General features: G+C 48.6%; 1 protein-coding gene and 1 long non-coding RNA gene across 2 annotated transcripts in view; one reads left to right on the top strand and one right to left on the bottom strand.

Annotated features, from left to right (window-relative positions):
• Positions 1-10376, bottom strand: part of ST14 (ST14 transmembrane serine protease matriptase) — a 42913-nt gene extending 32537 nt beyond the window's left edge. Inside the window, exon 1 of the mRNA XM_045483479.1 lies at positions 10113-10376. Within this exon, the coding sequence (XP_045339435.1) occupies positions 10113-10193 (81 nt within the window). The 5' untranslated portion in view covers positions 10194-10376. The remainder of the gene's footprint in view (positions 1-10112) is intronic.
• A 140-nt stretch (positions 10377-10516) lies between these two features.
• LOC123600940 lies at positions 10517-15791 on the top strand. The gene is made up of 2 exons (XR_006713890.1): positions 10517-10688; positions 15527-15791. It is a non-coding gene; the product is annotated as an uncharacterized LOC123600940 (long non-coding RNA).
• Positions 15792-16051: the final 260 nt, after the last annotated feature.

Genomic DNA, 16051 nt, shown 5'->3' with positions numbered 1-16051 from the left:
AGAATGGCTCAGCTCTCCTTTACCACCTACCAAACTCACCTGCCCTTGAAAATGCAGCTCAAGGCTATGCCCCTCCAGGAAACTTTCATAAACCACCTTAATCCACAGCACCTCCTTATGACCTGCACCACCCACTTGGCATCAATGATACCCCACTGCCACGCTAAGCAGAACAGTCAGGGTAGCCCAGTTTCTTCTTCATACTGCTTCTCTCCCCAGCCCCCTCTATGACGCTGCCCAGAGGTAGCACTTGATTGGTGGGTTGGCTGATTGAGGGACTTCTCTTTGCATAGCCACACTTGGGTAGCCTACCCAGGGCAAGCTGGGCTAATCTCCCAGGTGCCAGGGCCCAGGAAAGTTTCCAGATTTGTATCCCAAGGTACCTCCATCCACCCCTGGAAGGGGAGAGAATGCTCTCAGTCCACATCCCAGGATTTTGCTGACAGCACCCCTGCACCTCCTAACCCCTCCCTCACCAAGCACTCTGGTGTCAGCCCTGGCCTGGCCACCTGCTACAGGCAGCCCCACCTAAGTTTGGACTCTCCCAGGCTCTTCCTCTCCTAGTTTTCAAGTACATGTTCCCCGCCCCAGGACTCAACACCTTTGTGATTCCAACCTGAGAATTCCATCTCTGCTTCCAGATCACATCGTGGGAGAGAACACCAACAGCAGCCCCCACCCCTCCCCTGGCTTTTTGATCCTCCCGAATATGCCTGGGCCCCATCCTTATTCTCCTGAGATCCTTTTCTGGCCCCCACCACTGTCACGGGATTCAGGGAGCAGACACATCTGCCAGCAGCAGCACAACCAGAGATTACACCCGAAACTAAACAAGAGGAACAAGCCGATTTCACAGGCTGATTTCACAGGCTGGTGTTTTTTCATTGACCGCATTTTTTTATGGAGATAACTATGTTCACGTGCAGTTGTAAGAAGTAACGTGGAGAGATCCCTTGTATGTACGCTTTGCTCGGTGTCCCCCAACGGTAACATCTTGTGAAACTCCGGTATAATACCACAACTGACCTAGGTTTCTCATTTCACTTGTACTCGTTCATGTGCGTATTACATTCCACATAACTGATCACCAGCGTAGGGACCTATATCCACCTGCACAGTCAACATAATGGCCGGTTCTGTTTCCCACACAAAGATCCCTCCCTCTGCCCTTTTGTAACCGTGCCCACCTCCTCCCTGCCCCCTCCCCAACTGATCTATCCCCATTCTAAAATTGTCCTTTCAAAAATGTTATATAAATGAATCATCCAGGACATAATCTTTTAAGACTGCTGGCTTCTTTCACTCATTAAGATTCCCTGGAGAATCATTTGAGTCACTGCATGCACCGAGAGCGTGTGCTTATTACTGCTGAGTAGTATTCCACGGCACACAGGAACAACAGTCTGTTTGACTGCTTCTCCATTCACCTTGCGAGGACCCGCAGGAGTGAGTGGAAAAGCCCAAGTCCACCTGCTTCCTGGAGCTGACTAGATCCCAAAGCCTCTGCTCAGGCATGGTAACAGAGCCATAAACCTAAGGGTCAGTGTGGATGAAAGGCCTGGATAAGCAAATGGGAGAGCACAGCCTGACGGTAAGGCACCTGGAGGCCCAAGTCCACATTTAGGAACCAGAATCCCAGTGGCATAAGCAGAAGAACAGGAAAGAGGTGAAAACTTGGGAGATGGTGTCCTTGGAATCACATTCCTAGAGCTGGGCCAGATTGTAGATGTCATCCTGCCTCCCATCTTCACAGGGCCATCCTTTCCGGGGCAAAATAGCACTTTCCTTTAGTGCCAACCTCAGCATCACAATAACCCCTACACGTTAGCATTGCAATAGAGCCGGCCTAATTTCTCCAGCTGGGGGCAGCTCCCCAAATACTCGAAAATACTAGAAATAATCCAAATCGGCAATCAGCAATGGTGCTCTTGGAGTCTGCTCCTAATCTGGGGAAACGTGTTCCACTCAATTATTCAAACAATGTGTTTTCTAAACCTCTGGCTATCTCATTCAACCTCACAGCAATATCCCCATTAAGACACGGTGCCCAGAATTCAACAGCATACTCCAAATGCAGACCAGTGTGGTCTCCACAGGGGCTATTCGTCAATGACATACCTTATCCTGACAGCTCTATTTCCGTTAATGCATTCAATTTGCACATACAAATAATAATAAACACATGATGATACATCCACTTGATGAAAGCTTATGCAGCAATCAAAAATGGGTTTTCAAAAAGTAGGAAGTATCATGAAAAAACTCTAATATGCAATGTTAAATGAAAAAAAAAAAGTCAAAAAGTTCATATGTATTTTCCATCCCTCTAAACTCAACTCAGGTGTCTCCCTGAGAGATTCCCAAGGAGGGGTTCTCCCCGTGGGTTTTAGTCAGGTGACTAAACTCAGTCCCAAGGGTTTGCCAGCACCCTGTGCACCCCCCAGTCCCAGCCTTGTCTCAAGGTCAACCAACTGCTCCTTAAGGATGGAGAAATGGGGCTGTCTTGTTCCACAATCCCAGCATGGGTTAATAAATTTTGATGCATTAACTGATTACAACCATGGCTTTAGCTACAGAATTGGAATTACATTATGATTCTATTCTGGGGAAAATACATGTCACATACATTAACATCCACATAAATATTAGTCTATGCATTAAAGACTGTGAGAGAATATAAGCCAAACTATTCAGAGGGGTTATAAAACCCAAAGGAAAGAATTTCAGAGGAATTTCACTTTCTACTTTGCATATTTTGCTATTGCTTGATTTAAAAAAAAACAAAACAAACAAAAACACCTTCCTTGTATTTAGAAAAGCAACTTAGAAAAAAAAGCAACTTTTGTATTTAGAAAAAAAGCAACTTTTTTTTTTTTTTTTTTTAGAAAGATGCATAGGCAATACCAAATTATTAAAATGCCTCTCTAGGGTACTTTCCCTCATTTTTTAATTCTTGAAATATGCATATATTAGCTTCTTAAATAATAATTTTAAAAGGTATAACCAAACAAAAATATGACGGAGGAATTTACTGTACATTTTAGGGAACCACAGAACATGCCTGGGTTTTACTGAGCTTGCCACTGACTCAAAATATTGGATTTATTTTGGTGCCCTGCTTCTTCCTTCTCACTCTCCTCACGTCTCAACTGCGGGAGGGAGGTGGTTTTTGTTTCCACTGTTAGGGTGGTCACTAAGCACAGCACTTAACTCCTAACACAGATCAACATAATTCTGTTCCTGCCACCCCATCATGTTGGCTGTCCAGCTCCTTCTGACTCAGAATTAAATCATTCGAGGTATCGGCCTTCCCCTCCCAGAAGAGTGTCATTTACAAAACTGATAAGCAAATGCTCCAAGACCTCAACAGAGTTGTTAGTAAACAAGAAATGGCACAGAACCGAGGAGGGAGTTAGGAAGAGACCCCAGGCCCCTGCACAGTGACATGGATCCAGGAATGGACCCTCTTAGGCACAGTCAACCAACCTACTGGGACCCCACTGCCCACCAGCCCCCAGGCCTCCGCCACGCCAAGCAGATAAAAGGCTGATACAGCAATTCCCCAGGACACAAACTGTGTGTGCACAAGGAACTAGATAAAACATATGCGTAAGGTAAGGCGTGGAAAGAAGCGTGAAGAATGTAAACAACCCTATTTGTGGGCTTAGGTAGGTGAATCTTTCCTTTTTTCATTTTAAAATTGCCTTTATGATTTTTAATCATGTGTATAATAAATAAAGCTACATTTTGTTCAAAGCCTTGTTGAAATCACATCTCCAGCCAGTCTCCTGGTCTACCAGATGAGTAACCTCATCAAAAGGGGAAACCAGACGAGTTTGGTGTGAGAGGTTTCCGTGGATCTGTGTCGGCGCCTGGTGCTCACCACTCTGGTTAATGATGTGTTCCAGTACTTTGCTGGGGATATGCATCAATGACCGTCATCTTTGGAATACAACTGTATAATGGCTTGGCGGTTAAGATGTAGGCTTTGAAGTCACATAGATCTAGGTTTGTTCTATCTCTAATTGCCTTTGGGTCATTATGCATACCTTTTGAGCCTCAGTATTCTCAGCTTTAAACTGGACGGTTTTATTCACAGAGTTGCTGTGTGGATAGAGAAAGATACTGAATTGAAATACACATATTTAGTGAGGGTAGAAACAGTTGTGATCATATTCTTTACCTTTTCACGATCCTCACTATCTCAGAGACACCAGGGATTCAAGATTTTGACCAGTTTGCCACCTATCACAAGAATTCTAAAGATTTTGTTGCCAAGCCTGGACAGAATAAGCAAACTCAGAAAATATGAGATTCCAAGACAGCAATTTTAGTAGACACCTGTGTCTAGAAAACTTCTTACAAAGAAAAAGAGGCAATTACTATCCATGAACTCTGAACAAACCCCAAATATGTTTCTGAACAAACCCCAAGTACCTTCTCACCACTGCCAGCCAGAGTGAGAGTTCTTGGAGAAGCCCAGAAGTTCCCATTCCTGTCTACTAATCAGCCGTTATAATTTTGGTAAGTCCCCAGCACCTCAGAAACATCCTAACAAGCAAAACCCAGTTTCTTATCCAAACCAAACTCCTTCTCACCCTTAGTAATCCATCCCACCCTGAGCACACTGGACTGACAGCCGTCCTACACTCTGGAGGCCCAAGCAGAATAGAGCAGAGCCAGACTACCTGGCTTCAAATTCCAGTCCCACTACTGTTGCACTCTGTGACCTTAGGCAAGTTGCTTAGCCTCTCTGTGCTTCATTTTCCTCACCTATAAAAGGGTAATAATAACACTGAGAGGTATAATACACGGTATATGATCAACAAACGCTAGCAATGATCTCAACACTCCAGTAGCATATGCACAATGTCAGAAGCAACATCTTTGGGCCCTGGGCCCAGTGGCTCTGTCACACTGTCTTCTAAGAACAGACTCTCTCTCTTAGGAGAGACATGAGCCAACCATCTGGTCAGAACCAGAAGCCCAAGAAGGAAGTGACACCAGGGGAACTCCAGCATCACAGTGGCCACCAGCCACCAGCCACAGGGCAGGCAGCCACACACCCCAGGGTGCAGCGTGACAGGCCCAGGTCAGGGAGGCTGTGTTGACATGGCATCGTCACCACCAACAAGCCGGCTCTGGGCAGATCCACCCGCGGAGGGTCCTCACAGGTTTACACAACTTAGGCTTCAGACACAGGCAGCTACCGAGCTAGGATTGTCTTCTCTGCCTCAGTTTTCCCATCCCCTAAGTGAGGCCATGAAGGTCCAGGTCTTCCCAGGACTGAGGTGCCGGGAAGCACCCTGGGATAGGCAGGTTGCCTGGGAGGTGAGTCCCCACCTAAAGAACTGCCCACCTCCCCTGCTGTGCCCTCACCCACTGCACACACTGTCATGGCACATGGGCATCCCAGACAGCCCCAGTACCTGCTCAAGAGAACCTAGAAGAAGTAAGTTTTTTAAAGTTTCGTTCTGAATGGGAGGGAGGAAGACAGGGATGAGGAGTCAGTCATAGGTCGTAGGCACACATTTCTTTTCCATAAAAGGATCTTTCTCATAGAAGCTGCATAAAGGGTGGTCTCATTTCCCAGCTCCTCCCAAAGAGATTCCCTGTGTTCAGCGGGACAGGCCAGCACTTCTGGGAGGCCAGTGCCCTGCTGACAACCTTAGTTCTCAGCCTCTGCACACTCCTCCTACCAATACTACTTCACCTTCTTGTTGTCTCCAGGCTGTTTCCAACTCAGAAATCCAGGGAGAAGATATTTGCAAACACATATCAAATAAAGGGTTAGTATCCAAAATCTACAAAGAACTTATCAAACTCAACACGCAAAAAACAAATAATCCAGTGAAGAAATGGGCAAAAGACATGAATAGACACTTCTCCAAAGAAGACATCCAGATGGCCAACCAACACATGAGAAAATGCTCCACATCACTCATCATCAGGGAAATACAAATGAAAATCACAATGAGATACCCCCTCACACCTGTCAGAATGGCTAACATTAACAACTCAGGCAACAACAGATGTTGGTGAGGATGCGGAGAAAGAGATCTCTTTTGCATTGTTGGTGGGAATGCAAGCTGGTGCAGCCACTCTGGAAAACAGTATGGAGGGTCCTCAAAAAACTAAAAATAGAACTACCCTACGACCCAGCAATTGCACTACTAGGCATTTATCCAAGGGATACAGGTGTGCTGTTTCGAAGGGACACATGCACCCCCATGTTTATAGCAGTACTACCAACGATAGCCCAAGTATGGAAAGAGCCCAAATGTCCATCGATGAATGGATAAAGAAGATTTGGTAGGTATATATATATATATATATATATATACACACATACACACACACACACACACACACACACACACACACAATGGAGTATTACTCGGCAATCAAAAAGAATGAAATCTTGCCATTTGCAACTACGTGGATGGAACTGGAGGGTATTATGCTAAGTGAAATTAGTCAGAGAAAGACAAATATCATATGACTTCACTCGTATGAGCACTTTAGACACAGAACAGATGAACACAAGGGAAGGGAAGCAAAAATAATATAAAAATAGGGAGGGGGATAAAACATAAGAGACTCATAAATATGGAGAACAAACTGAGGGTGGCTGGAGGGGTTGTGGGAGGGGGATGGGCTAAATGGGTAAAGGGCATTAAGGAATCTACTCCTGAAATCATTGTTGCACTATGTGCTAACTAACTTGGATGTAAATTTAAAAAATAAAATAAAATAAAATACTAAATAAAAAAAAGAAAGAAATCAAAACTGTGTGATCTGTACACTAGGCTGCAACTTACAAAGGGCTTTCATGTAAAGTATCCCTGTTAATTCTTGCAACAAACCTGTAACACATATGTCATCCCCATTTTATAGCCACAGAAACTGAGGCTCAGATTAGGTAACGTCTGAGATCACCCACCAGAAAAGCAGAGGCACCAGGTCTTAGCTCCATGGTGGACACTCCGGAACTCACAGATGGCCTCAGGTCCCAATTCCCCTACCCTGACCCTTCAAGCCCGGATTAGCTGTTTCCTAGGTGCCCACCCTGGGTTTCTCTGGAATCTAGTACTTATCATACACACAGAACTTAACCCCCACCCCCACCCCCATATTCCACACTATACTGGGTATTCCTTGAAGGCAGGGGCTATAGGACTAGGATCTCTCTCAAGTGTCATTGTCCAGTACCTGGCACATGCTCAGTAGGTAGGTATGTAATAAATATTTGTTACATGGATGAGTGAATGTTTGACCAGTTACCAAAGAGATGACTCTGAATAGCCCCCACACCTGATTTCCCAATCCTGGTCTCCATATGCCTGGGGGATACTGACTCCTACCCAGGGCAATCTTGACTTGAGAAGGAACCAATGGAGCTCAAAGCACTTTTATAGTTCCATCAAATAGGGCCCAGACACTCAAGGGCCCAGACACTCACAACAAGGGCCCAGACACTTAGTGAGGCGGGCTTCCCAGTTCTCACTGGTGGCCATAATAATTGGCATCTGTACACCTGCTCTCATGGAGGGAGGGCTCACACGATCCCCAAACACCATGTGCACATCAGGGCCCTGGAGACAGTAGGGAACACTGAGGTGGCCACTTCCTACTTACTGGGAACAGGGTTGGGTAGGACAGGGGCCAGAGTCATCAGTCTTGGGAAGGATGCAGTCACATACAAGAATTTTAAGACCAACCCTTCTCCATCCGTGCAGGAATGGGAATGCCAGAACATGGAACTCGGAAACAATAGTCCCCAGGTGGGGCTCAGCATGACCCAGCCAGGCAAACCCTGGGGCAGAAGCTGCACCTCCTGGTCAAGGAACAGGTCAAGGCAGAGTCTGCAGACCCTGATTGCAAACACTGCAAGGTGATCCAGAGAGTGAGCTTTCTGCTAAGGCATGGAATGGGAAGGAATATTCAATGACTTCCTGGAGAAACAGAAATGAGCTTTGGGCACAGCAAGCTACTTTCTTCAGGGCACACTGCACCACATCTGACTTTTGCACAACTCTCTTAGCATGGCTTTCAAGACTGTAATTTCCTTAGGGAAACAATCATATCTTATTTTGTCTTTGAGAACCTTCCATCCCTCCTAGTGCCCAGCCCGGGACTAGGTACAGAGGTGGTTCAATGGAGCTCAGCGGGAGAAAAGACAGAGAGGGTGACCCGCAGGAAGAAAAGTCACAGAATCAGAGGTGGAAGGAAGAACCCAATGGAATAGAGAATGCGTGAGCTTCACAGAAGATGAGAAAATGAGGAAGGGCTTGCATGGGACAAGAGAAAGCCGGCTGACAGGAGTGTGGGGATGGGCCCCAGGCCCAGCCCCCGGTAGGGGAGGGGGTGTGGGCAGAGAGGCAGCACAGAGGAAGACTGCAGAATCCCACAAAGGGAAGTTGAGGGGGGAAAAAAAAAACAAGCCAGCCCTGAAATAACAAATACCAAACAGCAGGCCCTCTGCTAAGGAGGCAGGAGTCTAGAGCCCCAACGGGCAATTATCAACAATTCGTAATTATCAAGGATTCGTAAACATGGCAGTTACAGAAAGGAAAACAGAAGGCATACATCTGGGGAACCTGCCTCGAGCAGAGAGCCTCCGCAGGAACACAGGCCCGGGGCTCCAGGCTGGCTGCCCTATCCATGCTTCCTTCCACGTAGGAAGTGAAAAATGGAGAAAACAAGAGTGTCCAAGCCCAGCTGCTTTCTGTGGTCCAGCTAGCCACAGCAGCCCCAGAATCTGGTCTTAAGTCAAGATGCTGCTTGGAGAAAAGGAACTGATTTCAGAGAGCTACAAAATCTGGTCTATGTGAAGCAATGGCGTAACCTGGGGCAGCAGATGTTACAGGACCAGGAGAGTAGAAAGAGTGCGGGCCGGGGCACCTGGGTGGCTCAGTCGGTTAAGCGGCTGACTTCAGCTAGGTCACGATCTCGCGGTCCGTGAGTTCGAGTCCCGCGTCGGGCTCTTGGGCTGATGGCTCAGAGCCTGGAGCCTGCTTCCGATTCTGTGTCTCCCTCTCTCTCTGCCCCTCCCCCATTCATGCTCTGTCTCTCTCTGTCTCAAAAATAAATAAAACGTTAAAAATTAAAAAAAAAAAAAAAAGAAAAAGAAAGAGTGCGGGCCATGCAGAGCCACCCCTCACCTGCAGAGAAAGCTCCTTCACAAAACGCCCCCCCCCCCCCAGCACCCACCCAGCGCCAGCCATGACCTGGGCTTCTCTGGCATTTCAGGGAAACCCAGGGTCCCAGCTGGACAGAGGCAGAGGTCTGGTTGTTAGTCCTGCCTGGGCACTGCCACTAGGTGTGTCCATCAATAAAGCACCAACCCATCCCCAACTCTTACATCAAGGTTTAAGGTCTCCGGCGATTTTGTCTGCCAAACAAGAGCTTCCTGCTTGGGCATCTTCCAAAAGGCTCAAGACACATGTTCTTACATCCCTTCCCACAAAATCACCTTCCCAAAGGGCTTCATACCCTCTTAGAGAAGGCCAGACAAGTCCAACCCTGGGGTCCTTAGCACCAGGCTCTATGGCACTCAGAGCTCTGGTCTCCCAGTAGCCCTCTACAAAGGTCGCAAAATGCCCTCTGACCAGGAAGGAAAACAACGAACTCCCGCAGCGACCAAGGATGGCTATGACCCCAAGGCCCCCTGGAAACCATCCTTACTCAGCCCAAATCACCACACTCCGGGCCTCCGCCCATGGTCCTTTCCAGATGTGCACTAAGAGTGCGGAGTTAATGGAGGGACCGAGATGGAGCCCTTTTCTCGGGTCAGGGAAAGGACCGAGTGGGCAAGAAGGCTGGAGGAGAGACTCGGAGTCTCCAAGGACCCGAGGGCTGCCACCTCCACCTGGGCCGGCTGGCGCGCGGCAGGGCTGGTACCAAAGGTCCGCCAGGCACCCGCCAAACAGGAAATTCCACCTGTGGGGCCGGCCAGCGCCCGGGCCACAAATGGGCAATGGAGCGGTTCCCTTTGCCAAGACAAAGCGCCCGGGCCCTCGGCGCCCGCTCCCGTCGCCCCGCTCCCGGCCACACTGGTGGCTTCCCGGGCCCCGACGATGCCCGCAAAGCCCGCCGCGCCCCTCGCCAACCTGAGGCCGCGAGCTGTACTTGAGTCCTGCGCCGAGGTCCTTGGAACCCCCTCCGCCCTTGCGTGCCCGATTGCTCTTCATGGTACCAGCGGTCGGTCGCGGGTCTCAGAGGCGTGGTCCCCGCGGGCGGCTGGCTCCCATCGCCGTCGGGGCGCTAGGGGCGCGAAGGGCGCGGGGCGCACAGGGGCGCACCGGGGCGCTATGAGCGCAGGGGACACGGGGGGCGCGGGGCGTGCCGAGTTCCGGTAGCAACCCCGCGTGCTGGCCGCCGGCGGTCGCTCTCGCCCTCACTCTTCCTGTCCCAGGCAGGTAGTTTCAGGGTGTGGCCTCCCCGGGGCCCGCCCCGCCGTCCGTCCGCCTCACCGGCGCACCTTTCCCAGGCCCCGCCGCCCCCTCGCCGGTTCCCGCCCCGCGCAGAGCCCCGCTCTGCCTCCTCCCCTCGGGGCCTGCCTCCTCCCCTCGGGGCGAAGGGAAACACAAGGCCACGGGCGGGGAGGTGAGGGACAAGTAAGACCCGGAGACGTGCGCGGTGGTGGCCATGAGCATTAACTGTGCCCCGCGCTTACTGGGCCCTCGGTGAGTACCTAACAGCAACAAAAGTGAGTCCACCCCGCTCTCTCCCTCTCCTAGAGGTGGCCCTTTGCGCTGGGGGATGACCCTTCCATCCGCCTCCTGGATGCCACCCATGGTTTCTTTCCCTCCCTCTTGCGTCTTCAATCCCTCTCCACCTTGCTAAATGACCAGGTCTCAATTATAACCCTTCCAAACCAGACAAACACCGGAACCGCCCCTTGACCCAGCCTCCCCTCCAGCCACTGCCCTCCTGCCCCGTGGCTTGTTGCTACCTGTCCCCCACTGCTAGGAGGCCCTTGTTGTCGTTCGTGTCCACCTTTCCCTGGGTGGGTGACCAAAGACTCTAGCTGCTCCACCAAACGCCATCTTACCTGTCCCCAGCATCCTGCACCTGTTTGCAGCAGCCAGTACTGACTGATTCCATCCTCAAATGTTCACCTTCCCTGGACTCTGGTTCTACTTTCTGGCCTCTAAATGTCAAGGTTCCCAAAGTAATCTCTTCAGCCTCCCCCCTTTTTTCTCTACACTTTCTTGACGACTCATCTCATCTTATGGCTTCAAATAGGTAAATCTGCCTTCCTCTTACTGACATCATGAAGGAGTCCCAATTCTGCATTAATAATTGCTGGGCGGGGGGTGGGGGAGTGGGCGCCTGGGTGCCTCAGTCCGTTAAGCATCTGACTTCAGCTCAGGTCATGATCTCACAGTGAGTTCAGAGCCCTACATCCGCCTCTGTGCTGATAGCCCAGAGCCTAGAGCCTGCTTTGGATTCTGTGTCTCCCCCGCCCCCTCTCTTTGCCCCTCCCCTGCTTGTTCTCTCTCTCTCTCTCTCTGGAATAATAAATGAATAAACTTAAAAAAAAAAAGACTTTAAACAGTAATAATTGCTTGGGAACTTCTCCATTTGTGCTCTACTGGTATTACATAATCAACAAATATTATTGAGCACATATTATATGCTAAGTACTGTTATAGGTGCTGGGAAACAAAAGTAAAATAAAAATTCCCACTTTGCAAACAACAAGCCCCAAACTTCCTTTCCAGACTTGACCATCTTCCACTCTTTCTCTAGCTGCAACAGTGGTCTCCTAGGCTCAAAATCTTGGACTTATCTTTCACTGTCCACCCTCTTATACCTTGTATCTAATTAGTTCCAAATCCGGTCAAGTCTTTCTCTCAAGTTGCTTATATGTATAGCTCTTTTCTTTCCTCCCCCTTTAGAAGACCCCTTGAAAGCAAACCTTTATCACCCTTTTCCTGGATTTACATAAGAGCAAATGGATCTCCTGTCTCCAGTTTGCCATCCTCTGATCCCTCCTGTAAGTTACTCTTCCTTTTTTAAGTTTAATTTATTTATTTTAAGAGAGAGAAAGAGCTGGGGAGAGGCAGAGAGAGAGAGAGAGAGAGAGTCCCAAGCAGGCTCCACATTGCCAGCACAGAGCCCAGTGCAGCACTTGAACCCATGAACCGTGAGATCATGACCTGAGCCAAAATCTAGAGTTGGACGCTTAACTGACTAAGCCACCCAGGAGCCCCTCAAGTTACTCTTCTGAAGCCACAGCTTCTGTAGAACGTTCAGTGTCTCCTGGATCAAATCCAGCCTCCTTAGCATGGCTTTCACAGTGTGACCTGTCTTCCTTTGCAAGCTTGCTTCCCAGCATTCCTGTTTGGACCCTGCCCCTGAAACCAGACTTTCCGACATGTGCACCTTTCCTAAAGGCCCTTGTGCACTGACAAGCCCTTCTCCTTCACACTCGTCTCTGCACATTGGGACAAAGTCTCCCACGGTCGTCATGAGTGTGTTGTCGTTATTCACTGAGGGCTTTTAGCGTTCTGCCTTCTGGGCACAGGCGAGGATTGCACTCCTTCCACTTTGAAGTTAGGTGTGGTCACATGGCTAGCTGTGGACGAGGAAATGTTAAACAATAAACACCACTTCCAGGTAGGGGCCTAAGGAAGGAATACGCACTCCCAAGCCCTCTTCCCCAGTGAGGTACTTGTACAGACAAAACCTCCATCACCCTGTGATCCTAAGGGGCTGCAGTGGGCGGAGACTCTTGCAGATGCGATGAGCACTGGCTATGGAGCATGAGTGAGAAGTCAGCTTCTGGGACGTGAAGCCACTGAGAGTTCACGGTCATTCAACATTGCGGCAAACCTAGCCCATCCTGATATATTACCTCCTCCATGAGATCTTCTTTCCCTCTAAACCAGAACTAGATCTGCTTGTACCTTGATCATGGGATTTGTCACCTTTTTTTTTTTTTTTTTTTGCATTTCTGCCAGTGTCTCACTCAACTTTGAGTCCTCAGAGCATAGAACACTAGCAAAATAATTCGTGTCAATTTAATAAAGGAAAATAAGTCTGCCGTTGCCTATAGAAAGCATTCCAAAGCTAAAGAGAAGCTATCAAAAATAATTTTCTGCACAGTAGGACAAAGTCACCGACAGTACATTGTAGGCACTACCATTACCAATGACATGATATCCTTCAGTTAGTGTGGGTGATTGAAAGTAAGCCAGATCCAAGGTAACAACAACAAGATAGGGCTCGTGGCACTAGAACATGCTGTTCTGCTGAAAAAGGAATGTCTCCTATCGTCTTCTAGGTTCCTAGAGCATCATCTCTTATCCCACAGAGCTAATAAATGCCTTGCACACAGAAGGCACTTAGTGCTATTGGACGCAATACGTATGCAGGGCATTTGCTGTGATTCCAGATTAAGAGGAAAGGATTCAGACGGAGACCCTTCTCTACGATCACTGTGTCAGGCCCATTTACATTAAACCGATTTGGTTGAATCCTCATAAAATTGTATTATGTGAGATAAGTACTTTTATTCCTAAATTGTAAGTGAAGAAAGCCATGGGCATGCAGCCTAAAGGATGTAGCCAGGTTCTCACACTCTTAAGGGGTAAACCCAGACTCAAACCCACATTTCAGTGTGAGGCCCATGTCATTTCTTTGCGGCAAAGACCGACTCATGCAGCCTCCATCGTCCCCTGCTTGCTCCAAACACCCCCACTCCAAAGCTGTCAGCCATCTGAGGGTAAGCCTTTCTCACCCTGACCCCAGGACTCTGTCTGCTGGGGAAGGCAGGGCTGTGTCACTGGGACCCCCTCCAAAGACCTCCCCAATTAGCCCAATGCCCTTGGGGCCAGAGCCATGCAGAGCTTGTACAAGCATGGACCTGACTACAGGCCAAAAAACAGGCTTCAGCTGATGATAACATGGGAGAGAGGGGGGCCACTTTGGGTAGACCCAGCCCCAGTTTAAAATCCCAGAGCTCTGTCACTGTCCAAGATGGCGAGAACAGGGGGGTGGGTGGCAAACCCAGCTGAAGCAGATTGTGCCAGGCCAGCAGGCTAGTCTCACTTCTGCCAGGAGAAGTCTGACAAGAGGTGTGGGGTGTGGGGGAGGATTGGAATGAAGGGGTGGAGCAGAGCGAACGACTTTCGGATACAGATGGATACATCTGTGAATGTATCCACACCTTCTGGAACAAAGGGGTTCATGGTGCTGGCACGCAGCCCCACTTTTGCTTTTGTGCTGCTGCTGCTTTACCACTTCCCTGTCAAGGTAAAAATGCAACGTATAAATATGAGTCGTTTGGTAGCCCCAAGGTGATTCAGCCTTCTCCCTGCCTGATTACTTCACCCTGCCCCACCTTTTCCCCTTGTCCTGCAGAAATCCAAATTAAGCTAAAATATCACTCAGTGGAACTTTCTCCAGGCATATTAATCTCTCTTCTTCAGTGCTCCCAGAAATCCGTACGCTCCTCAATCAGAGCTTACGTTACAGGGCATTTGATTGTGCTGATCCACATAAGAGCTGTTTAATGTTGTTGCAAGAGGGGCGCCTGGGTGGCTCAGCTGGTTAAGCATCTGACTCTTGATCTCATGGTTCATGAGACTGAGCCCCACGTCAGGCTCTGCACAGACAGCATGAAGTCTGCTTGGGATTCTCTCTTTCTCTCTCTCTGTCTCTCCCCTCCCCTGCTCGCTTACTCTCTCCCTCTCAAAACAAATAAATAAACTTTAAAAAAAAGAAAAAAAATGTTGCAAGAAACAACGAGTGAGGACAGCCCATGAAGCTGATCAGAATATCAGTATATCATCCCCTGCTCAGGCTTCTGCTCTTGGGTTTCTCCATTTATACTGTAGGAATAAAAGTATTTAGCTTATATATCCTAATTTTATGAGAAGGAAACCAAATGGGTTTAATGTAATGATGTATAGTTAATTTGCTCCTCTGTCACATTCAGCACTCAGGAAGTTGACCTGACACAGTGATCGATCGTAGAGAAGGGTCTTGGCCCACGTTGCTTCCTCTTGATCTGGAATTACATTAAATGCACTTCAGGTGTATTGCATTCAGAGAATAGCACTGAGTGCCTTCTGTGTGCAAGGCATTTCTTAGCTCCATAAGACGAATGGTGATGCTCTAGGAACCCTTCTTTCCTAGCGGGACAGCAGGTTTTATTTTATTTTTGTAGGTGAGCTCTAGGCCCAGCATGGGGCTTGAACTCATGACCCTGAGATCAAGAGTCACATGCTCTACTGACTGAGCCAGGCACCTCCACCAGGCTTGAATACCATGAGTCCCATCTCACTTAGGTTACTATGGATCCAGCCATCTTAGCAAGTGGCTTCATCATCCACTTGGTCAAAACAGTTCAAAAGACTTCACTGACTTCTTTTCCCTTCTCCTACTCACAAACAACAAGGAACAAACAAATCCCGTCTGGTACAGTCCGCTCCAGCTGGGTTTGCCCCCTGTTCTCAAGGTCTTGGACAGTTCTACCTCCAAAGTATATTTGAAATCTATTCCTCTTTTCCAGTGCTGTGTCCTTCTTCCAAGCCACCATCATCTCTCATCTCCTCCCTGGACTGCACCCCAACCACCTCCTGAAGCCCTGCCTTCTTCCGCTCCGCTCCTCTCTGATCCGATCTGCTGTGATTACAGTGCAAGATCCCGGGCGCTCCATCACTGCCCTCTCAGAACACAAACTCCTGAAGGCAAGGAGCAGTGTCTGTTGATTTCTCCACTTCACAAAAAGTGTTTGTTAAAATATTTAAAACCTAAATGAATAAGTGAAAATGTAAGTAAATGTTTCTGGCTTTCTGTTAGCACTCAAACAGCATAAAACAAGTACACAGTTTACTGGATTATTCTACAGCAACACCCTAGTCATCGCCACCCGTGAGAGGAACCGGAATCTGTCAACACCAGCCCGCCCCCGGGCCCTCTGTGTGCCTGTCCCAGAAATAACCCCTGTGCCCCAACCCCCCACTAGGAGCAGCCACAATGTTAACATCTGAGGTGACTATTTTCTGATTTTTCTTTCTATGGCTTTATCATCCAG

This window comes from Leopardus geoffroyi, chromosome D1, assembly GCF_018350155.1.
Source record: "Leopardus geoffroyi isolate Oge1 chromosome D1, O.geoffroyi_Oge1_pat1.0, whole genome shotgun sequence".
NCBI lineage: Eukaryota > Metazoa > Chordata > Mammalia > Carnivora > Felidae > Leopardus > Leopardus geoffroyi.
This window is presented reverse-complemented; position numbering and strand designations above follow the sequence as displayed.